Source organism: Nycticebus coucang, chromosome 17 (genome assembly GCF_027406575.1).
Source record: "Nycticebus coucang isolate mNycCou1 chromosome 17, mNycCou1.pri, whole genome shotgun sequence".
NCBI lineage: Eukaryota > Metazoa > Chordata > Mammalia > Primates > Lorisidae > Nycticebus > Nycticebus coucang.
In genome coordinates, this window is record NC_069796.1 from 80952915 (window position 1) to 80978991 (window position 26077).

Sequence of the window (26077 nt, forward strand, 5' to 3'; positions counted from 1 at the left end):
AATAAACACACACCAAAAAAAAAAAAAACTGTTGAAAGGTAAGAACTGTGAATGCCATTTCAGAGATGTAAAAATGAGATTCAGAGAGGTTAAAAGGCTTGCTCAAAGACACAAATTACTAAAACACAAAAGCCAAAATTCAAACTCCACATCCATGTTCTCTATACTTTCTATGAAGCTCCTCAGAGCTATCATTTCCTGAACATTTCTCACGATACAAAAGAGAATAAAACAAAACCAAAAACTCAAGTCCAGTAATAGAAATAACAACAAAAAAGTAAGGTCATAAAACAGAATGCTCTTCAAAGTTATATAATAGTTTATTGACAGTTTGTAAGTATATGATCACATTTTTAGTATTTGGGAGAACAGGATATAAGCTTCCATACATAATAAATCTAGCTAAGTCAGAGAAAGAGTAAAGAAGCAATCCACATGTTCCAAAATGGAGACGGGTTTTAGTAAATTATACAAATCACCACAAGCAAAATAAAAAATACATCATTATATTGGAGAAAAAAATAAACTGGAAAACTGTCTGAACTTCATATCACAAAGAACCGCTTTCCCTAATATATAGAGGGTACCCACAGACCACTAAAAAAAAAAAAAAAAATTACCGAAAAAGAAAAATAACCATAAGATCTAAACAAACAGAAAGGAAATACAAATGAGTTTTATTTATTTATTTATTTATTTATTTATTTATTTATTTATTTATTTTGTAGAGACAGAGTCTTACTTTATGGCCCTCGGTAGAGTGCCATGGCATCACACAGCTCACAGCAACCTCCAACTCCTGGGCTTAAGCGATTCTCTTGCCTCAGCCTCCAGAGTAGCTGGGACTACAGGCGCCCGCCACAACGCCCAGCTATTTTTTGGTTGCAGTTCAGCCAGGGCCGGGTTTGAACCCGCCACCCTCGGTATATGGGGCTGGCGCCCTACTCACTGAGCCACAGGCGCCGCTCACAAATGAGTTTTAGATATCTGGGGGGAAAGTTCAGCCTCACAAGTAATAACAGTAATGCAAATTAAGACTATATTAATATACCATTTTTCATCTTTCAGACTGGCAAAGATCAAGGAGTCTGACAATACTATGTGAGTATGAAGAAATTAGCATTCACACATTGCTGGTCAGAGTGTAAATGTACACAACCCTTAGGGAAAGTAATTTGGCATTAGCAAACAAAATTGTAATGGCATATGTCCTTTGATCGACCAATTACATCTATAGAAAATTATCCTATAGATATTGTCCATGTGGACGAAATGTCTTCTGTATGAGAATTAACACCAGGCAGCACCTGTGGCTCAATGAGTAGGGCGCCAGCCCCATATACTGAGGGTGGCAGGTTTGAACCTGGCCCCGGCCAAATTGCAACAAAAAATAGCTGAGTGTTGTGGCAAGCGCCTGTAGTCCCCACCACTTGGGAGGCTGAGGCAAGAAAATCGCCCTAGAGTTGGAGGTTGCTATGAGCTGTGATGCCACAGCACTCTACCGAGGGTGATCAAGTGAGACTCTGTATCAAAATAAATAAATAAATAATACACTGCAGTACTATTTGTTAATGGTAAAATATTGGAAACAATTTTATGGTCACCAATAGGGCAGTGGATAAAATAAACTATGATTCATCCATAATGTGCTATAATCCATATTTTAAAAAATGAAGAAACTCTGTACATATTGTTATGGAATGATCTACTGCAGTATTAAATGAAAAAAAGCTAAGTACAGAATAATGTGCATATCATTCGTATAAATGAAGGAGCATGTATGTTGCTTGTACTACATACAATACTGTCTTGTATTGAGTCCAGAGAGGGGAACTGGTTGACTAGGGGATGGGGACAGAAACCAGATTTTTAATTTATTATTGTTTTGAATTTTGAGCCATATGAACATTAATACCTATTCAAAAACTTAATTTTAGAAATAATAAAAAATATTTTTGCCTGGTACAGTGATTCACACCTATAATCCTAACACTGGGAAGCCAAGGCAGAAGGATCCCTAAGGTCAAGAGTTTGCAAACAGCCTGAGCAAAAGCGAGACCCCATCTTTACTAAAAATAGAAAAATGCATCCATTGTAGGATGGTAAAAAAATTAAAAATTAAAATAAAAATAGAAAAAAATAGCCAGGCACTGTAGTGGGCACCTATAATCTGAGCTGCGTGGGAGGCTAAAGCAAGAGGATAGCTTGAATCTAGGAGTTTGAGATTGCTGTGAGCAAGGCTGACTCTATGGCACTCTAGCCTGGGCAACAGAGTGAGACTCTGTCACAAAAAAAAAAAATGAAATGAAATGAAATAAATAATAAAAATAAAATAAATAAAAAAATAGTTATGTTATATCCAGGACAGAATATATACTTACTAAGTTTTCAAGTATATGAATAAACCGGAAACGATATAGGATAAACCATGAAGTGGAGGAAAGGAACATAGCTTATACATAGCTTATATATAAAAGAATACATATTTTGTTCAAAACTTTTTAACTTTTTTCTTCTTTATACTTTCCTGCACTTCCCTAATTTTCTATAGTGAGCATATATTACTTTAATATTCTGGGGGGAAAAATACCACAAAAAGAACAAATAGCTAAAATAATCCTTTTTAAATCTGTAAATAAATCATCCTTAATTACAACATCACTGACTCTTACCTGACCATGACTGGTTGTTGGTTCTTCCTCCAACAAAAGTTTCTCTTTCAAGCTTTTAACTGGGCTTTCTTGAAAATCCTTGGTTTTTGAGTGCCAGAAAGATGCCCTAGACTCCTGCCTTTCCTCTTTGGTTTCATCTCCCATATCTTCTGAGATGCCTTCATTTTTTTCACTAGCCTGATCTCCTTGGCCACATTCATTCTGGATCAGAGAAGGAGGTCTAGGTAACACTGGTTCCCCAAATTCCTTTTTTTTTAAAAGCTGCCTCTGAGCCATTTTCAGGCTCTTCTGATAAACCTCCAACTGGCAGAGAATGACCTTGGTATACTGGTTAGGGTCTACTCCAGCAGGGCAGAATGGAACACCCCAGACGTAGTGTGCAGTGTCACCAATGTCCTGGAGACCTTTGGCATCTGCTGGGGTAGGCAGACAGTGCCTAAATGTGTCCCCCCTACCCTGGGCATCTTTGAAAACACAACCCCTCCCAGTACTTTCCTGTGGCTTCCCACACTGTGTGTGCTCAGACAAGTGGCCGGTACATCTGTCAAAACATTTAAAGTTCTCATTCTCAAACACTGGCTGGCTTGACTGGTCCCAGCTTCCTGAGCTGCCAGAGACTGGCTCCTCTTCAGTGTTTTCAGTGTGGTCCCAAGGCTCCTCTCTTTCCTCAGCCTCGCTTCCCTGACTGATATGTGGGCCTTTAAACAGTGATGGAGGTACCAGCTGCCATATGCCTGTAGGTATTTGAGAAAAAGTAGGGCTAAGGACAAACTTTTTTATTAAAAGGGCTTGATAAGCTATCACTTACCAAGAATTACATAATGTGGTTAAGAAAGGCTCTTCTTTGGCTTTAACCAAATGTTGGTTTTTCCTTGGAGTATGCTGGATATTAGTGAGATCTCAACTATTGTCTAATTTAACCTCTTTAAAATCACCAAAAAAATTAGGGCATTTCTATATATCTACTTTCAACATGAGATCCCTCTGATATAGAAATACTTGGTGAGTAAGAGGAGTCAGAACAGGGAGACATGCCTTCAGTGGTCCGAGAGTCTGTGATCTTCTCTTGGTGAGACCGTGAAGACGGTCTAGTCGCCAGAGGCTGAGATCTGGTAGCAGAAGCATCAGAAGGTTGGCAACTCTGAAACAAGCATCCCACACCAGACCAGGTTTATTATTAAAATACTTATACATAAAGGGTCACAGGAAGGACAAAAAGGAAAGCCATTAAGAGTTTCTCCTGCCCAAAATGTAGATGTTCAATTCAAATAAGTGCACACAATGTACTGAAAGTCTATGTGCAAAATATACTAGATCACTATACTAAAACCTTTTCTAAAACAGAGAGGCAAATGAAACAAAGGAAGACTCAGGGCCTGCCTTTGGCCAGTATCCTCCATATTTAAAATTGTTTCAACTGTCTGAGTGGAGGAAGGATAATCAGTGGGACCTCACCTATGATACATGTTGCAAGGGTACATGTTAAATCTATTGGAGTATATGGGTAGGGCACCAGCCCCATATACTGAGGATGGTGAGTTCAAACCCGACCCCAGCCAAACTGCAACAACAACAAAAAATAGCCCGGCGTTGTGACGGGCACCTGTAGTCCCAGCTACTCGGGAGGCTGAGGCAAGAAAATCGCCTAAGCCCAGGAGCTGGAGGTTGCTGTGAGCTGTGACGCTACAGCCCTCTATAGAGGGTGATGAAGTAACTCTGTCTCTTAAAAAAAAAAAGCATCACAAGAATGGAGAAGCATGAATCCTATGTACTCAATTTTGATATGAGAACAATTAATGACAATTAAGGTCGGGGGTGGGGGAAGGAAAAGCAGAGCGAGAGAAGGGGTGGGGTGGGGCCTTGGTGTGTGCCACACCTTCTGGGGGCAAGACATGATTGCAAGAGGGACTTTACCTAACAAATGCAATCAGTGTAACCTGGCTTATTGTACCTTCAATGAATCCCCAACAATAAAAAAAAATAAAAATAAAAATAAAAGATATGGTTTAAGAGTAGAGTATAAACGTCTTAACAAAAGTAAGTGAGGTAAAGGCTATGTTAACCAGTTTGATGTAAGCATTCCAAATTGTATATAAAATCAGCACATTGTCCCCATAAATGTATGAATGTACACAGTTATAATTTAATAAAAAAACTGAGTAAAATAAATAAAATTATTTCAATTGTATATATTCAAATCACAATTTAACACCATGTGATTATATTTTAAACTGTCCATTTTTTTTTCTTTTTTTTTTTCTATAACCCATTCTAGTTTTCATTCCCTTTGCTCTCCCCACAAAACAGGATTGAGGTAAGCACCTTAACTGGCTTCCTTTTCCTAACACAATTATAACACCTCAAAAACACTTCCATCTCCACAAACTTTTCAACACAGCCTATTTACATTCAGGCTTTCAGCAATGGCTTTCCTCAAGAGTTCCTCTTCTTCCTCCTCCTGGCTATTCACCTCCCTAGCTTCCTGCTCACTCATTTTGAGAGCCAGAGCAAACTGTTCTTCTTCTGTCATCTCTGTAAGAGAATAGGGAAAAGAGAGGGAAGGACATCACAAACACTGAAGAAGCTTAGAGACAAGAAACAGGATTATTAAACTTGTTTTTTTTTTAAACAGAGTCTCACTTTGTTGCCCTTGGTAGAGTGCTGTAGCATCATAGCTCACAGCAACCTCAAACTCTTGGGCTCAAGCAATCCTCTTGCCTCAGCCACCTGAATAGCTGGGTCTACAGGTGCCCACCATAATGGCCAGCTATTTTTAGAGACAGAGTCTCCCTCTTACTCAGGCTGGTCTCCAACACGTGAGCTCAAGCAATTCGCCCACCTCATTCTCCCAGAGTACTAGGATTACAGGTGTGAACCACCATGCCCGGCCTCAGATTATTAAACTTTTTAATTGAAGATACTACAGACCACTTTTACAATTTTATAAATGATGAAAACTCCAAAAGGGAAGGCATTGGCCAGGATCATTAGCAGCAATTACAACAAAATCCTGAGCTTACTAGACTGTAAGATCTCATGAAGGCAGAGTTTTTACCTATATTGTCCACTGTTAATATCTCCAGGACCTAAAAGACTTCCTGGCACATGGTAGATACTCAATATTTGATGAATGAACAGAGGAAATGACTCCCACTCAAGTGCTTTTGCTAAATACTACGCTGCTTTATAATCAACATTTAGCCGGAATAATTTTTTTTTTTTTTTTGTAGAGACAGAGTCTCACTGTACCGCCCTCGGGTAGAATGCCATGGCGTCACACGGTTCACAGCAACCTCTAACTCTTGGGCTTAAGCGACTCTCTTGCCTCAGCTTCCCAAGCAGCTGGGACTACAGGCGCCCGCCACAACACCCGGCTATTTTTTTGTTGCAGTTTGGCCGGGGCTGGGTTTGAACCCGCCACCCTCGGCATATGGGGCCAGCGCCCTACTCACTGAGCCACAGGCGCCATCCTAGCCGGAATAATTTTACTCTTCAGGATCCTCTAGTTTACCTAGTAGAAAAGAATCAAATCAGATCACCTAGTGATCAGAATGTGGTCATCAAATACCATTTTCCATTAAAAACAATTGGGGTACATGGGAGAAATGGCTAATTTGAAGTCTGGAGCATGAAATGTGTAAGATAAGCTATATATTTGTCATAGCTATAAGCAAGGATTTGATCAGACACTACTAGGGCCATAACAAAAGAACTCAGGAGCCAACTATAAAAAGTTCTCGGGCGGCTCCTTTGCTCAAAGGAGTAGGGCCCCGGCCCCATATGCCAGAGGTGGAGGGTTCAAACCCAGCCCCAGCCAAAAACTGCAAAAAAAAAACTTCTCACTGGCCAAAAATGGAACTGGAACACGAATAATAATGAATGCAATAGATGAAAAAACATGAAACATATTTAGATCTGTATGTTTATACTGAGAATACTTTATAAAAAAGATCACTAGTTACTGTTAAAAAAAATCCTAGTGAATACTTTTTTTTAGCCAGGGTCCTGAGCCACCAGGCCCAGCAGTGAATCAATTATTTTGAAAATTGGTAAACAAAAGAACAGTTTGAAACTTTTGCCCTACTTTCCCTATACAAACTATACTACTAAGCAATCAAGTACATGAGACGCTTACTTACTTACTTACTTATTTATTGTTTTTAGAAACTCTATCACCCAGGTTGGAATACAATGGCAAGCACACTTCACTGCAACCCCAGACTCCTGGGCTCAATGATCTTTCCCCTGCCTCAGCCAAAAGTTTCTCTTTACAAAATTATTCCAGCCAATAAATGTGAAAGAAATGATAAAATATTGCCATTTTAGATAATGCCTATGGAGGGAAATTTGGTAATGTCTAACAAACTGCATATAAATTTACCCTTTGACCTAGCAACCCCACATTAGCAATTTACCCTTATGATACCTTTCCAATTAAAAGAAGTACATATGCACAACATTTCTCATTGCAACAATGTCTGAATTTGCAGAACACTGGAATCTGGGTGGGTGTAGTACCTCAGGCCTGTCATCCTAGCACTCTGGGAGGCTGAGGCGGGTAGATTGCCTGACCTCAGGAGTTCAAGATCAGCCCGAGCACCAGCGAGACCCCGTCTCTAAAAAAAAAAAAAAAAAATCGCCGGGCATTGTGGCAGGTGTTTATAGTATCAGCTACTCAGGAGGCTGAGGCATGAGGATTGCATAAGCCCAAGAGACTGAAGTTGCTGTGAGCTATGATACCATCGCACTCTACTGAGGCTAACAAAGTGAGACTCTGTCTCAATGAAAAGAAAAGAAAACAAACAAAAAAAAACCCACTGGAATCTACTCAATGACTATAAACTGTGGTACATGTTCACATAGCCATTTACAAAAAGTAAGGAATATCTCTATGGATGGGGAATACAGCAATTTCAAGGTTATATTATTAAGCAAAAAAGAAAAGAAAAGTACAAAAGGAGTGTATGTATAGCATGCTACCTCCTATATATGAAAGGAAAAATAAGACAAAAAGTATATATACATATTTATTGTGCAGTGTCACACAAAAAAGCTAAACAAGAAACTAAAATAAATAGTTACCTACAGGTGATTGAGAAAAAGGTAGAAGAGACAAGGTAGAGGGGTGGTGCCTATGGCTCAAGGAGTAGGGCACTAGCCCCATATATCAGAGGGTATCTCAGCCCTGGCCAAAAACTGCAAAAAAAAAAAAAAAGAAAAGAAGGTAGGGAATGATACTTTTCTGTATATATCTTTGACTTATGGGATCATGTAAATGTTAAACTTTTTTTTTTTTTTTTTTGTAGAGACAGAGTCTCACTTTATGGCCCTTGGTAGAGTTGCCGTGCCCTCACACAGCTCACAGCAACCTCCAACTCCTGGGCTTAAGCGATTCTCTTGCCTCAGCCTCCCAAGTAGCTGGGACTACAGGCGTCTGCCACAACACCCGGCTATTTTTTTGTTGCAGTTTGGCCGGGGCTGGGTTTGAACCCGCCACCCTTGGCATATGGGGCCGGCGCCCTGCTCACTGAGCCACAGGCGCCGCCCAATGTTAAACTTTTTTTAAAAAGTAGCATGAAATCAGGCCAAGCATGGTGGCTCAGGCCTATAATCCTAGCACTCTGGGAAGCCAAGGAGGGAGGATGCCTTCAGCTTAGGAGTTCGAGACCAGCCTATCCCAGTTCCCGTCTCTACTAAAAATAAAAAAGAATTAGCCAGGCATTGTGGTGTGTGCCTGTTGTCCCAGCTATTCAAGAGGCTAAGGCAGGAGAATTACCTAAACCCAGGAGTTTGAGGTTGCTTGTGAGCTAGGCTAATGCCCTGGCACTCTAGCCTGGGCAACAGAGTAAGACTCTGTCTTAAAAAAAAAAAAAAAATCATGAAATCAACAAGCATAAGGGATCTCAAAAATTGAATCCAAACATAAATATAACCCAAGATCAATGTGAAATGACCTCAGTGAAAGTGAAAACATAAAATTTGCATAACTAAAGCAACATTTACCAGAAAATTTATAGCTTTACATGATCATATCAGAAAAGATCAAAGTTTAAAATCAGTAATTCATGCTTTCCACCTTAAGAAACCATACTATAGGGTGGCGCCTGTGGCTCAGTGAGTAGGGCACTGGCCCCATATGCCGAGGGTGGCGGGTTCAAACCCAGCCTAGGCCAAACTGCAACCAAAAAATAGCCGGGCGTTGTGGTGGGCGCCTGTAGTCCCAGCTGCTCGGGAGGCTGAGGCAAGAGAATCGCGTAAGCCCAAGAGTTAGAGGTTGCTGTGAGCGGTGTGACGCCACGGCACTCTACCCGAGGGTGGTACAGTGAGACTCTGTCTCTACAAAAAAAAAAAAAAAAATATTTTGGTTCTATGAAAAGATCAATAAAATGCATAAACCTCTAACTAGACTGGTCAAGGGAGAAAGTCAAATATAAAGAATAAATGCAGCAACACTACAAATTCAACAGTCATGAAAAGGATAATAAAGGGAATACCACAAATGATTTTTTTCTTTTTTTAGAGACAGAGTCTCACTTTATTGCCCTCGGTAGAGTGCAGTCCGTCACAGCTCACAGCAACCTCCAGCTCCTGGGCTTCAGTGATTCTCTTGCCTCGGCCTCTCAAGTAGCTGGGACTAGAGGCGCCCGCCACAACACCCAGCTATTTTTTGTTGCAGTTAGGCTGGGGCTGGCACCCTACCCACTGAGCGATAGGCACTGCCCCAAAATGATTTTATACCAATGAATTTGATAACTAAGATCACACATTCTCAAGAAAGGTCATACCATACCCAAGGGGACAAGAACTGTTTCTTTGTAGGCAAAAAAACTTACTCTCTTTTTATATTAAAATATAGATATACAATCAGTATATAAACAGGACATATAACGTATCTGTGGTATTAAAGTATGAAAATGGCATAACTATAAACATAAATAAATGGAACGGAGAGAAAATTCAGAAATAGACCCCACTGATTGCAACTGATTTTATTTTTTTGAGACAGAATCTTACTTTGTCACCCTCAGTAGAGTGCTGTGGTGTCACAGCTCACAGCAACCTCAAACTCTTGGACTCAAGTGATTGATTCTTTTGCCTCAGCCTCCCAAGTAGTTGGGACTACAGGCGCCCACCATAATGCCATTTTTTTTTTTTTAAGAGACAGGGTCTTGCTCTTGCTTAGGTTGGTCTCAAACTCCCAAGCTCAAGCAATCTACCTGCCTTGGCCTCCCAGAGTGCTAGGATCACAGGCACAAGCCACTGTGCCTAGGCCCTTCAACTGATCTTTTTTTTTTTTTTTTTTTTGAGACAGAGTCTCACTTCGTTGCCCGCACCCTGGCCCTCAGTAGAGTGCCATAGCGTCACAGCTCACAGCAATCTCAAACTCTTGGGCTCAACTGATTCCCTTGCTTCAGCCACAGAGTAGCTAGGACTACAGGCACCTGCCACAACATCTTTTTAAAGATGTGGGGGGAGGGTTCCCTCTGGTTCAGGCTGGTCTCAAACCTGTGAGCTCAGGCAATCCACCCAATCAGCCTCTCTGAGTGCTAGGACTACAGGCATGAGCCACCTCACCCAGCCTCCTTCAACCGATTTTCAACAAGAAAAGAGTCTTTTCAACAAATGGTAAAAGAATGAACATTCATATAGAAAAAAATGAATCTTAACAAAGATTACCTCACATTATATACAAACATTAACTCAAAATATATCAAAGATCTAAATGTAAAAGCTTAAAACTATAAAAATTATAGAAAACAGATGAAAATTTTTGTAACCCTGGGGTAGTCAAAGATTTCTCAGGACACAAAAAGATAAAAAATAATGAAAAGAGAAAAAAAAAAAAAAAGGAACTCATCAAAGTTTAAATTTTCTATTCTCTGGAACATACTGTTTAAGAAAATGAGAAGACAAGCCCCAAATAGGAGAACATTTTCACAACATATATAATCAGACAAAGGACTTGCATCTAAAATACATCAAGAACTCCTATAACTAAGTAATAATAAATAGTAACTCTAGGCTCAGCACCTGTAGCTCAGCAGCTAGGGTGTCGGCCATATGCACTGGGGCTAGCGGGTTCAAACCCAGCCCAGGACTGCTAAACAACAATGACAACTACAACAACAACAAAAAAATAGCTGGGCGTTGTGGTGGGTGCTTATATTCCCAGCTACTTGGGAGGCTGAGGCAAGAGAATCCTTTAAACCCAAGAGTTTGAGGTTGCTGTGAGCGTGAGCTGGGATGCCACAGAAATCTACTGAGGGCGACATACTGAGACTCTGTCTCAAAAAAAAAAAAGAAAGAAAGAAAAAGAAATAGGAACTCTTGGGCAGCGCCTGTGGCTCAGTTGGTAAGGTGCCAGCCCATATACCGAGGGTGGCGGGTTCAAACCCGGCCCCGGCTTAACTGCAACCAAAAAATAGCCGGGCGTTGTGGCGGGCGCCTGTAGTCCCAGCTACTCGGGAGGCTGAGGCAGGAGAATCGCTGAAGCCCAGGAGTTGGAGGTTGCTGTGAGCTGTGTGAGGCCACAGCACTCTACAGAGGGCTATAAAGTGAGACTCTGTCTCTATAAAAAAAAAAAAAAAAGAAATAGGAACTCTAATCTTAAAAATATGGGCAAGGCCAGGGTGTTGACTCATTACTGTAATCTCAGTTCTTTGGAGGGCCAATGTGGGAGGATCTCTGGGGGCAATTTGAGACAAACCAGGGCAACAGAGTGAAACCCCATCTCCACAAAAATGTAAGAAAACTCAGCCAGGCATAATGGTACATGCCTGTAGTCTCAGCAACTCAAGATGCTGAAGCAGGAGGATCACTTAAACCTAAGGAGTTGAAGTTACTGTGAATTATGATCATGCCACTGCATTCCAGCCTGGGCAACAGAGACCCTGTCTCAAAACAAAAAAAAAAAAAAAATGGGCAAGGGATCTAACAGACATTTCACAAAAGAAAATACTATAGCAATATCCACTAAGCACATAAAGGTCATTAATCAACAGGAAAATGCAAATTAAAATGAGATACCACTGAATACCACTAGAATAGCTAAAATGAAAAAGATTGACATTCCTGATAAAGTCATTCAATCACCAAAAAAAGACTGATCACATCCTATATATTCAGTGTAAGATGACAAAAAAAAAAGTGAAATGCAAAGAGGTAAATCTGAGTTCATTGTAATACTCTGCTTTTCAGGACACCTTATTCCCTAAAGATTCTAGAAAGGTGAGGCTTTCCTATACGGACTGAAGTATTCTCCTGGCTGAACTCTAGCCCCACCCTTAAAATAAGAACTTAAATTTAATAACATAGCCAGTTTCTTTTTTTTCTAGTGCATAAGGAGGAAGCTCCAGAGCAACTGACTGGGTTTAAATTCTGATTTTGCCTCACTCTAGTTATATGATCTTGAGCAGGTTACTTATCCTCTGTACCTGGATACTGGTGCTAGTCTCTGATAACCTCCCTCCCCTTTTTACTTTGCTTCCTTTATCTGCTATGGACATATACATAGAGTAAATATACCCCTGACTTTAGGAATTCTCATGTAAATACCATGTATATGTAATACTTGTTTTAGTTCACACATATATAAAACTGAGGTATAATATATAGGGTTATTATGAAGATTAAATAATTTAATGTATATAGAACACTTTAGTGCTTAGCAAATAACAAGTGCTCAAAAATATTAAATATTACTATAATTATTATTACTATTTATTATTTGAAGAAATTCAAAGTTTTAATAGCATATTACCATTCTAACTTAGCCATTTCATGTATATTATACTCACAGCACACAACTGCATAAACTTGACAAATACATAATTACATACTTATTTAACCAAAATCAGAATTAAAAGGTAAAAGAACACTCTAATTCACTAGTTACTGTCTCTAACTTTCACACTTCAACCATGATCTGAGACTAAAGCCCAATAAACTGTTGACTAAGACACATTTTACCTGACTTCTCTAAATGTAAGAACTCAGCAATTAGAATAGTGAAAAAAAGCAAACTGGAATCCTACCTGCAAGATGCTTCTTTGAAGAAAACAACAGCAAGTATCAATCTTAGAAGCTTCAACTAAATTGGCTCTACTAAGCTTACAAATAATTCTGCAGAGCTAAATGCAGAGTAGCTTTTAGGCTGATTATGCTGATTATAATTTATGATGATTAACATCTCCCAAAATTCTGGTTAGCCCCCCACCGATATGTGCAAACAGGCTGTTAACAATTCAGAATACAAAACTAAATAGTACATATCAAGAGAACATATGTAATTTGTGGTATTTAAAACAGCTGAAAGAGAACATATGCCCACACAGATAATTTTACAAAATTAATAAGACAAACTATTTTCCATTCTAGAAGAGTGTGGGGAAAACACTTGAAGATATTGGCCTGAGAAAAAACTTTTATGAGGAAGATCCCAATAGCAACTGAAGCAACACCAAAAATAAATAACTGGGACTTGATTGAGCTAAGAAGCTTTTGCACAGCTAAGAGTACCACAAACAAAGCAAACAGCCCTCAGAATGAGAGAAGATTTTTGCATGTTATGAATCTGACAAAGGCCTCATAACTGGAATCTACAGAGAACTCAAATTAAACAATAAGAAAAGTGCAAACAACCCTCTCTGTAAGTGGGCAAGTGATTTGAACAGAAACTACCTTGAGGATGATAGACAAATGGTCAATAAACACATGAAAAAATGCTCGTCTTTAATCATCAGGGCAATGCAAATCAAAACCACTCTAAGATATCACCTAACCCCAGCAAGATTAGCCCACATCACAAAGTCACAAAACATCAGATGCTGGCATGGATGAGGAAAGAAAGGTACACTTCTACACTGCTGGTGGTATTGCAAACTAATATAGCCCTTGTGGAGAGAAGTATGGAGAATCCTCAAAGATCTTCCATTTGACCCTATTACTAGGTACCCAGAAGAACATAAATCATTTTACCACAAAGACATTTGCACTAGAATGTTCACTGCAGCTCAATCCATAATTGCCAAGTTGTGGAAGCAACCTAAGTGCCCATCAACCCATGAATGGATCAACAAACTGTAGTATATGTATACCATGAAATATTATGCAGCCATTAAAAAGATGAAGACTTTATATCTTTTACATTTATTTGGGTGGAGTTGAGATATATTCTTCTTAGTGTAAGTATTACAAGAATGGAAAGATGAATATCCAATGTACTCCATACTAATATGAAATCAATATATAAATAATTACATGGTCCTAAGAACAATAAAACACTTAACAATAAAATACAGTCCAGTTTGCGGGACAGAGGGAAGCAGGAGGGGAACGGGGGGAGGACATATGGAAGGAGGAGGAAGGGCAGGAGGCAGGATCTCACCTAATGTGCACATTGTGAGGGTATATAACACCCCTCTTGGGTGAGGGGCTCTTCTACAAATGAAACTTTACCCTGGAAGTGAGAACAATGTAACCTAAATATTGTACCCTCATATTAATTTGAATAAAGTTTAAAAAAAACAGATAAACTATTTTTCTACCCAAATCTTATTTTTTTTTTTGGAAACAGTGTCTCACTTTGTTGCCCTTAATAGAGTGCTGTGGTATCAGAGCTCACAACCACCTCCAGATCTTGGGTTTAGGCGATTCTCTTGCCTCAGCCTCCTGAGTAGCTGGGACTACAGGCGCCCGCCACAACACCCAGCTATTTTGTTGTTGTTGTTGCAGTTTTAGCCAGGGTCGGGTTCAAACCTGCCACTCTCAGTATATGGGGCCAATGCCCTACTCACTGAGCGAGAGGTGCCACACGCAAATCTTTCCTTAAGAACTTTGTTTTGCAAAACAGATACAGCTCTGCAGCTATGATAAAGTTAATATATCTGAGCGGCACCTGTGGCTCAGTGAGTAGGGTGCTGACCCCATATACCGAGGATGGCGGGTTCAAACCCGGGCCCAGCCAAACTGCAACAAGAAATAGCCAGGCATTGTGGCGGGTGCCTGTGGTCCCAGCTACTGGAGAGGCTAAGGCAAAAGAATCACCTAAGCCCAAGAGCTAGAGGTTGCTGTGAGCTGTGATGCCACAGCACTCTACTGAGGGTGACAAAGTGAGACTCTATCTCTACAAAAAAAAAAAGTTAATATATCTACATATTGTTGGTTACGATATAAATTTATAAAATGTGTTTGGGGTGGCGCCTGTGGCTCAGTCAGTGGGGTGCCGGCCCCATATACAGAGGGTGGCGGGTTCAGGCCCGGCCCCAGCCAAACTGCAACCAGAAAATAGCCGGGCGTTGTGGCGGGCGCCTGTGGTCCCGGCTGCTCGGGAGGCTGAGGCAAGAGAATCGCTTGCGCCCAGGAGTTGGAGGTTGCTGTGAGCTGTGTGAGGCCACAGCACTCCACAGAGGGCCATAGAGTGAGACTCTGTCTCTACAAAAAAAAAAAAAAAAAAATGTGTTTGAAAGCACTAAGCCACTATGTGTCACAAACCTTTGTGTTTGTTTTTTTTTTTTTTTAGACAGAGTCTCACTCTGTTGCCCAGGCTAGAGTGCTAGGCATCAGCCCAGCTCACAGCAACCTCAAACACCTGGGCTCAAGTGATCAGCCTGCCTCAGTCTCCTAAGTAACTAGGACTATAAGGTGCCTGCCATGATGAACAGCTAATTTTTCTATTTTTACTAAAGACAGGGTTCTCACTCTTGCTTAGGCTGGTATTGAACTCTTAGATTTAAGGATCCTCTTGCCTTGGCACCCCAGAGTGCTAGGATTACAGGCATAAGCCACTTGGTCTAGCTCTAAGAGTGTGTGTGTTGTGTGTGTATTTTTTTTTTTTTAAAGAGACAGAGTTTTTTTTTTTTTTTTGGGGATTCATTGAGGGTACATAAAGAGACAGAGTTTTATTCTGTCACCCTCAGTAGAGTGCTGTGGCATCATAGCTCACAACAACTTCCAACTCCTGGGCTTAGGCAATTCTCTTGCCTCTGCCTCTTGAGTAGCTGGGACTGCAGGCGCCTGCCACAATGCCTGGGTATTTTTTGTTGCAGTTTGGCTGGGGCCAGGTTCGAACATGCCGCCCTCGGTATATGGGGCCAGCGCCCTACCCACTGAGCCACAGGCACCACGGCTCCTAAGTGTATATATTTTAAAGTGATAACAGTTCTTAGGAATTTACCCTAGGCAATCACTAAAGAAGAAGAAAAGTACTATACATAAAAAGATAGTCAACTACATTATTATCTGTAAGAGCATTTTCCTAAAGCCTAAAAACAAAATAAGGTTAAATTATGGCATATCAATACAAAGATACAATGATGTTATCAACATGCCCATTGTGAAGACACAAAAATGATAAAGTGTGGGATGGGCATCGTGACTCATGCCTCCTATCATTCTGGGAGGCTGAGGCAGGAGGATTGTTTGAGCTCAAGAGCTCAAGATCAGCCTGAACAAAGTGAGACCCCCATCTCTACTAAAAATAGAAAAATTAGATGGTCATTGTAGCATGTCCCTTAGTCCCAGCTACTTGGGAGGCTGAGGAAGGAAGACTGCCTGAGCCCAGAAGTTAGAGGAAGTTGCCATGGCACTCTGACAGTGAGAGATTCTGTCTCAAAAAAAAAAAAAAAAAAACGGAGAAAGAGAAAGCATGTATATTATTACATTATATGAAAAAACCATGGCACACTAGGGAGATGTAGTTGGGCTGCTCTCTCTTTTCTTTCTTTTTTTTTTTTTTTGGCTGGGGCTGGGTTTGAACCCACCACCTCCGGCATATGGAACCAGCGCCCTACTCCTTGAGCCACAGGTGCTGCCCCGGGGCTGCTCTCTCAATACCATTGAATTGGTACATTAAAATGGTACATTTCTTAACATTTTATATCAAAATATGATAAAAACATTTTAATACAAAGCCAAACTTAAAAGTAAATGAAATTATCGTTCATAAACATCAGAAAAATATTCTGTTATCATAGAACAATTTGTGTTCAATTTAAGAACTTACTCTACACAGAGTATTTTGCTTTCTGGAAAATATGGATGAAAATAATTAACACAGACTCAGCGCCCGTAGCTCAGCGGCTAGGGTGCCAGCAACATACACCGAGGCTGGCGGGGTTCAAGCCAAGCCCGGGCCTGCTAAACAACAATGACAACTGCAACCAAAAAATAGGCATTGTGGTGGGCACCTGTAGTCCCAGCCACTCAGGAGGCTGAGGCAAGAGAATCACTTAAGCCCAAGAGTTTGAGGTTGCTGTGAGCTATGACGCCACAGCACTCTTTCAAGGGCAACATAGTCAAGACTCTGTCTCAAAAAAAATTAAAAAGTCTACATATACCTATATATTGATTATAGTTACTGAACTTCAAAAATAAGAAAGGAATTCTTCTGGCATTTGAGTAAAAGGATCCTATCAAATACAAAGGTTAAAAATAGACTTTACCACATAAACAACCAATACCTGAAGACCATGGAGTAAAGTCTATATAATTCTAAGGAAAAGTATAACTGTCCTCATCTCCTCAACAAAACAAAACAAAGCAAAACAAAATGTGATCTGTAAATTTTATACCCACTTAAGCTATTCCTCAACAACAGAGCATACAAGAACTTGAAATACATCTAAGGGCTCTTTCTTTTTAAAAGTAGTTTAAGAGGGACCTAACAAATGAAATCAGTGTAACCCAACTCTTTGTACCCTCAATGAATCTCAAACAATAAAAAATAAATAAATAAAATAAAATAAAATGCTGAGAAAAATCAATTAAGGTAATTTGCCACATTAACAAATTAGAGAAAAATCATATTATCATCTCAATAAACGCACACGTTTTTAAAAAAGTAGTTTATGTACCCAAAGTGATTCGTTCTTCTGGAAATATGCATATGTTTTATACACACAAACTGGTTATTATTCCCTAACCTATGATTTATGAGGCTATTACAGGTTTTTTTCTCCATATTAAGCATAAACAAATCTGAAGTTGAGACAAGTAAGATGATTCATCTGAAGTCCTATCAGTCAAGGAGTGGCAAAGCCTAGATTAGAAGCCACATTCTCCTGATTGTTTTCCTGGCCTTCTGTGTAACATGTTTTAGATGAATACCACAGAGATGACTGTAATGTATAAGGAACACTGACCTGAGAATTAGAAATCGCTGTCGTTTAAGATTTGTGTGCAATCAGGTACAGTGGCACATGCCTGTAGTCCCAACTTCTTAAGACAAGGATCACTTGAGCTCAGGAGTATTTGGGCAAGACAGTGAGAACCCATTTTCAAAATTAAATTAATTAATTTAAACAAATTTTTCAAAAAATAGATTTATTATTTGGGGGTTAATTCCTTGAGCCTCAGTTCTGTTTTGTAAAATGGTAAGAGTAATACTGATCAAGATTAATTTGAGAATTAAATGACAAAACATTACTTTAAATGGAGGGCAATAGGAGGTAAGAGGAGAGTAAACAATGAGAAATTATTTAATGGGTACGATGTATGTTATTCCAGTGATGGATACACTAAAATCCCTAACTTCACCACTGTGCAATATATCCATGTAACAAAATTATGCTTATGCCCCATAAATGTATATATTTTTTAAAAATAAAATGGTTGGAGCTCTTTCTTCCATCTTCCTGTGTTGCCATAATGATGAGCATGAATATCCTAATGCTCTTAAGAGCATCAACAATGTCAAAAAGAGAGGCAAATGCCAGGTTCTTTTAAGGCTATGCTCCAAAGTCATTGTCCAGTTTCAAACTGTGATGATGAAGCATAGTTACACTGGTGAATTTGAAATCATCAATGATCACTGAGCTAGGAAAACTGTTGTGAACCTCACCGGCAGGTTAAACAAGTGTGGAATTATCAGCCCCTGGTTTGATGTACAACTTAAAGATCTAGAAAAAGGGCAGAATAATCTGCTCCTATCCCGCCAGTTTGGTTTCATCGTACTGACAACTTCAGCTGGCTTCATGGATCATGAAGAAGGAAGAAGGAAACATACAGGAGGGAAAATCCTGGGATTCTTTTTCTAGGGATGTAATACATACTTAAAAATAAAATGCCTCAATGGAAAAAATAAATAAAATGGCATATCTATTTTTTCAAATATACATGTTTTAGTTTATATATTGTAAAATTCACTATTTTGTTGTATACTTCCATGGGTTTTTACAATTGTGTACAGTTGCATAATTACCACAATCAGAATATGGAACAATTTTATCACTTAAAACATTCCACCACGCTGTCCCTTTGCAAATATTTCCCACATCCCACATCACTGCAATTACTGATCTCTATCTCTAAGCTCTTGCTTATCCAGAATGTCACATAAATGGAATCATCACATATATATCTTTCTGAGTCTGTCTCTTTCACATAGCATAATGTACCCAATATCTAACCATGTTATTGTGTGTATCATTCATGAATAGTTCATTCACATTGATTGGTAAGTAGCATTCCATTAAATGAATGTATCCAAGTTACTGTTTCCAGTGTGGGGGGATTATAAATAGAGTTGCTATAAACATTCACACATAGGCTTTTGTGTAATCGTAAGCTTTTTTTTTTTCCTGGGTAAATACTTAGAAATGGGATTGCTATGTAACATAATAATGCACATCTAAGGTCATAAGAAATAGCTAACCTAGGAGTGGTGCTCATAGGCGGAGAAATGGGATTGCTATGTAATATAATAAAGCACATCTAAGGTCATAAGAAGTAGCTAACCTAGGGGTGGTGCCCATAGCTCAGTTGATAGGATGGAAGCCACATACACCAAGGCTGGCGGGTTCAAACCCGGCCCGAGCCAGCTAAAAAAACGACAATTCCAATAACAACAACAAAAAATAGCTGGGCATTGTGGCAGGCACCTGTAGTCCCAGCTACTTAGGAGGCTTGGGTAAGAGAATTACTTAAGCCCAAAAGTTTGAGGTTGCTATCAGCTGTGACACCATAGCACTCTACCCAGGACAACAGCTTGAGACTGTCTCAAGAAAAAAAACAGCTAACCTATTTTCAAAAACGGTTGCATTATTTTGCACTTCCACCAGCAACATATGAGAGTTCTAGTTGCTCTTCGACTCTTTGTTATTGTGAAATATTTTTCCAATCCAATGGTATCTCACTGTGATTTTTTTTTTTTACTATAGGGTTTTGCTATAATGAATTGCAGCAAAACACACATAAAATTTACCAACTTAACCTTTCTATGTGTACAGTTCAATAGTATTAAGTACATCTGCTGTGCAACCAATCTCCAGAACTCCTTGCATCTTGCAAAACTGAAACGTTGCACCCATTAAATAAATCCCCATTCTCCCTCTCTCCTGCTGTAGGAAACCACCATTCATATTCCACTTTCTGTCTCTGAATTTGACTACTCTAGATACCTCATATAAATGTAATCATACAGTATTTGTCTTTTTTTTTTTTTAATGGAGTCTCACTTTTGTCCTTAGTAGAGTGCTGTAGCATCATAGCTCACAGCAACCTCAAATTCTTGGGTTCAAGTGATTATCTTGCCTCAGCCTCCCAAGTAGCTGAGACTACAGGTACCCTCCACAACACCCCCTTATTTTTAGAGATGGGGTCTTGCTCTTGCTCAGGCTGGTCTCAAACCCATGAGCTCAGGCAATCCACCCACCTCAGCCTCCCAGAGTGCTGGTATCACAGGCGTAAGCCACTGTGTCTGGCCCCCCACACAGTATGTGTCTTTATCAGACTAAATGATTTTACTTCATGGTTTACTATGTTGTATCATATTTTAGAATTCCCCTTTTAAAGGCTGAATAACATTCCATTGTGTATGTGTATATATGTACCATTTTGTTTATCCATTCATCTATCAATAAGCACCTCTTAGCTACTGTAAATAATGCTATGAACACAAGGTACAAATAATACATTTGAAAAAGAATATATAATGAAAAATTCTAAGGCCGTGCATGGTGGCTCACACCTGTAATCCTAGCACTCTGGGAGGCCAAGGCAGGTGGCTTACCTAAGCTTAGGAGTTCAAGACCAGCCTGAGCCAGAGCGAGACCTTGCCTCTAAAAACCTAGCTGGTGACTGGGGGAAGGGACATGTAGTTCTAGCTATTCAGGAGGCTGAGACAAGAGGATCGCTTGAGCCCAAGACTTTGAGGTTGCTGTGAGCTGTGACGCCACAGCACTCTACCGAGAGCAACAAAGTAAGACTCTGTCTCAAAAAAAAGAGAAAAATTCTAACATTTTCATCCCATTACCCACAAAGGACCCACTAAGCATATTAGTGTACAGACTTCTGATAGAAACCATAGGGACAGTGGCTTCTTAACTGAACCTCAACTCTTATTTGTATTTCACAGACTCAAGAAGCAATATGATATCAGAATCACCTCTCCCTACTGTAACTAAAACACTAATTCTTTAAATCACTCAATATATATTTATCGTGCTCCTGTTATGTGCAAGGCACTGAATGAGGAGCTGGGTGTATAGTAGCGAACATGCTTGATCAAGAACCCTATATTATGCCAGCATATAGACATTACATAAATGACTGGTTAATAATTATGTTAAAAAGTATACTACATAATACATAATGTAAGAAACTAACCTCAACTGGAAAGGTAAAGAAATCTACTTTAAAAACAATATTTCAGCTAAGCTCTGAAAAGAGAACAGAAATGAGCCAGGTAAGGTTCTGTGGCCTGTAGCTCAAGCGGCTAAGGCACCAGCCACATACACCAAGAGCTGGCGGGCTCGAATCCATCCAGGGCCTGCCAAAACAACAATGACAACTTACAACCAAAGAACAGCCAGGCATTGTGGCAGGTGCCTGTAGTCCCAGCTACTTGGGAGGCTGAAGCAACAGAATCGCTTAAGCCCAGGAATTGGAGGTTGCTGTGAGCTGTGATGACACAGCACTCTACCCAGGGCAACAGCTTGGGGGTCTGTCTCAAAAAAAAAAAAAAAAAAAGGATCTAGGCAAAAAAATGGGGAAGAAGATTCCAGTGGAAGAGAAGTATTTGAAGATTCCAGTGGAAGAAAAACCTGACACAGGAGGCTCACTAGCTCAGTTTAGGAACTCCGGGAACTACCAAAGCCACACCGTTTCAGATCTAGCAGACAAGGGAAAAGGTACTGTGGCACAAAATAAACGTGTGTGAACAGAAACCAGGGATCATGCGGGCCTGATAACCCACATTAAAGATATGGGTCGTTATCCTGAGGACAAAGGAAGCCAGTAAAGGGTCAGATTTGTATCTTAAAAAGATAATTTGTGTGTAAGAAATTATCTTCATTCTTTTCCTTATCTTTTTAATGGACTTAGAAACTTGTTTTCACAGTTGCTCTCAGTTTATACTTTCCCTTTCCCTACATTCTGCAAACTCTTATATATCCTTCAAGGCTCAACTCCGATGTCACTTTCTTAGTAAAGCTTTTCCTTGTTCCCTCTTACACATTTCCACACCATCCGATCTCTGCAGTGGCATTTCTTAGGTATTCGTCTAATTTACCTGTCTAATTTTTATTTTAGGGGGCTTGGTGCAGAAGATTAATTTAATTACAACTTTTACTTCACAGCACACTGTTTTCTTTTTTGTGTGTGTGTGGTTTTTGGCCGGGGCTGGGTTTGAACCCGCCACCTCCGGCATATGGGACCGGCACCCTACTCCTTGAGCCACAGGCGCCGCCCAGCACACTGTGTTCTTTGGTTCCTATAGTTTGTTCAGTGTTCGTATTTTATATTATTTATTCCTTCCTTATAAAAATTCTGTATATTTGCTTGCATTTATTTTTAATTTACATAAATGCTATGCTATTGATCATTTCACTTGTTTCTAATCAGAATGAGTTTTAGGAGGTAGCCATTTTATATAGTCCATTTCTTCCAACCACTGCTTGGTACTCCAGTATACATTCATTCGTGTTTTGTTTTGTTTTGGAGACAGAGTCTCACTTTGTTGCCCTTATAGAGTGCCATGGTGTCACAGCTCATAGCAACTTCTAACTCTTGGGCTCAAGTGATCTTCTTACCTTAGCCTACGAAGTAGCTGGGACTATAGGGTCCCATCATTACACCCAGCTAGTTTTTAGAGACGGGGTGTCACTTTACTTTTGCTTTGACTGTCTCGAACTCGTAACCTCAAGCAATCCACCACCTCAGCCTCCCAGAGTGTTAAGATTACAGCTATGAGCAACTGAGCCCGGTGCAATATATATTATTTATTTACTAACATTGAACTCATGGCCAACAACACTATAACTCACGTCTGAACAAACCTTCTCTAACATACGTATTCAGAGAAAATGCCAAAAAATGTATACACATTTTAAGAAAGGGAAAAATTGTATTAAAGTTGTAATATTCAATATATACCAATAACATTTGTTATCTTGTAGATTATATCTTGTACCTCTTGTAATTAAGTCAAATGTGGCTTAAGCATTACAATTTTAATAGTATTTCCTTTCTTAAAATGTGTATACATTCTTTTGACACCTGCTGTATTTTTTCCATAAAGCACACAACAGCTTTTTGCACTTAAGAACACTAAGAAAAATGTCAACACTATGCATGGGGGCCATTTTAAACAGTGAAATCAACACGACAAAAAGTCAGCCAGGCACAGTGGTTCACACCTGTAATCCTACCTTTCTGGGAGGCCGAGGTGGGTGGATTGCTTGAGCTCAGAAGTTCGAGAATAGCCTAAGCAAGCATGAGACCCCATCTCTACTAAAAATACAAAAATCAGTCCGTTGTTGTAGTGGACACCTGTATTCCCAGCTACTGAGGAGGCTGACTCAAGAGGATTTGCTCAGGCCTAAGAGTTTAATGTTGCTGTGAGCTATGATGCTACAGCACTCTACATAGGGCTACAGGTCTCAAAAACACACACACACAAAAGTGGCACTAAATGAACTACCAAATGGACACTTGCTTACAATATGAGAGCTGACACAAGAAGGCAATTTTTTTTTTTTTTTTTTGAGATAGAGTCTCACTATGTTGCCCTTGGTAGAGTGCCATGGTATCACAGCAACCTCCAACTCTTGAGCTTAAGCAATTCTCTTGCCTCAGCCTCCCAAGAGGCTATTCTTTTGTTGCAGTTGTCATTATTTAGCTGGCCCAGGCTGGGTTTGAATCCACCAGCCTCGGAGTATGTGGCCGGCACCGTTAACCACTGTGCTACGAGTGCCGAACCTATATTTTATACAAGTTTTTAAAAGTTGTTTTCAAAAAACTTTTTTTCTTTAAATTTCAGTTTTAGTGTAAGTTTACAAACAATTAGGTTATAATGTTTGTGTTTGTTAGGTAAAGTTCCTGTTGTAGTTGTGTCCCTGACCTAAGAGGTGTGCAGAAAAGCTTTTTTTAATGAGCAAAGGCACTGAAAAGATATTCCATCAAAGACGATATACAAATGGCCAATAAACACATGAAAGGATACTCACCATCATTAGCCATTAGGGAAGAAATGCAAATTAAAACCATCGTAAGATACCATCTTACATCCACTAGGATAGCCATCCTTTTTAAAAATTTAAAGACGGGTTGGCATAGATATGGAGAAATAAGATCCCTCATACACTGCTGGTAGAAATGGGAAATGGTATAGCTACTTTAGAAGAAAGTCTGGCAGTTCCTCCAATGATTAAATATATTTATTTATATATTTACCGTATGAGCTAAGAATTTCACTCCTAGCTATATACCCTACAGAAAACATGTTCACACAAAAATGTACATAGTGCCATTAGTCATAATAGACAAAAGGTAGAAACAACATAAATATCTATAAAATGATTAATAAACAAAATGTGGTATATTGATATAATGAAATGTATGTGGCAATAAAGGAATAAATGAAGTACTGATGCATACTAAACTATGGATTAACCCGAAAACATTACAGCCACAAAAGACCACATATTAAGCTGGTTGCAGTGGATCATGCCTGTATTGCTAGCCACTCAAGAGGCCTAGAGTTTGAAAACAGCCTGGGCAACATAAGAAAAATCTCCATATATATTTTCTACTTTTGTTTGAGAAACATTCATTTCTGCTTTGGGGTATAATCCATGGTGATATAATTTACATACCATCCATTCACCTATTTAAAGTGTACACAGGGGCCAGGCGAGGTGGCTGACATTTACAATTCCAGCAGAGAGGCCACGGCAGGTGGATTGCTTGAGCTCAGGAGTTGGAGACCAGCCTGAGCAAAGAGCTAGACCCCATCTCTACTAAAAATAGAAAAACTAGCCAGGCATGGGACAGGCACTTATAGTCCCAGCTACTTGGGAGGCTGAGGCAAGAGGATTGCTCAAGCCCAGAAGCTTAAGGTTGCTGTAAGCTATAATGCCATTGCCCTCCAGAGCAACAGAGTAAGACTCTGTCTCAAAAAAAAAAAAAAAAAAAAAAAAAAAAAAAAAAATTTTTTTTTTTTTGAGCCTCTACTAAGTGACTTTCTAAGTGTTATTATCTGCATTTTATTGATGCGCAAACAGTTAAGCTAAAAACAGTGACTTGCCTAAGCACACACAGGAAGAGGTAAAGCAAGGATTCAAACCCAAGTGTGCATAACTCCAAAGGTCACATTTTTAATCTCAATACTCTGCTTCTTGTATAGGCTATAGGTAGCTCTATAAGCAACTCCTAAAAATTTCAATGAAGTCTAGTATGAACAAGAAAAACAAACATCGTTATTTATAGAATCCTCTTCTCCTAATAAAGAAATCCTTGACAGTTACAATTTCCAAACCATTTTCAACAAAAATAAAAACATACGTGCAATTTTTCTTTTAGCCAAACACTTCGCTCTATTCGACTGTTTTGTCTTCATTTTCTGCAATCCATTCTCTTCCTTTGGTTCCTGTTGCAAAACAAGAAATATGATCATGCTGGCTGCCACTAGAAGTAATAATTTCTTTATCTTGTCTACCTTCTCTGTAGCTAATACAGGCCTCTAAAGAATCAGTGATTGTTATAAATGTGCACATAAAACATCAGAAGAAAATATCTTTCAGTACAAAAAGGAAAACATGTAAGATCTGGAACCAATAAAAACCATAAAAATTAAAATATATACTATGCTTACATTATCTGCCACACACGGTCATGTAAAAAATAAACTTATCTGCAAAATACCAATAAGTATCACCCAAGACCAGAGAAGCTTGATTCAATGTTTAAAAACCAATAATAGGCCGGGCATGGTGGCTCACATCTATAACCCTAGCATTCTGGAAGGCTGGGGCAGGAGAATCATCTGAGCACAGGAGTTTAAGACCAGCCTGAACAAGAACAAGACCCTGTCTCTACTAAAAATAGAAAAACTAGCCAGGTGTGGTGGCACCTGTAGTCCCAGCTACCCGGGAGGCTGAGGCAGATGAATGGCTTCAGCCCAGAGTTTG

At 39.5% G+C, this 26077-nt stretch overlaps 1 protein-coding gene across 4 annotated transcripts in view; it reads right to left on the minus strand.

Moving 5' to 3' along the window:
- The window catches only part of UIMC1 (ubiquitin interaction motif containing 1), a 122856-nt gene that overhangs the window by 69965 nt on the left and 26814 nt on the right, over window positions 1-26077 (minus strand). For 3 of the 4 annotated variants that reach the window (XM_053566387.1, XM_053566385.1, XM_053566386.1), the window contains exons 3-4: window positions 25452-25536; window positions 5080-5204 (exon numbers count right to left, since the gene is read on the minus strand). In XM_053566387.1, coding sequence (XP_053422362.1) covers window positions 5080-5204; window positions 25452-25536 — 210 coding nt within the window. Of the gene's footprint in view, window positions 1-2672; window positions 3407-3707; window positions 3814-5079; window positions 5205-25451; window positions 25537-26077 lie in introns of all 4 variants that reach the window. The other variant, XM_053566389.1, reaches the window with a different exon arrangement.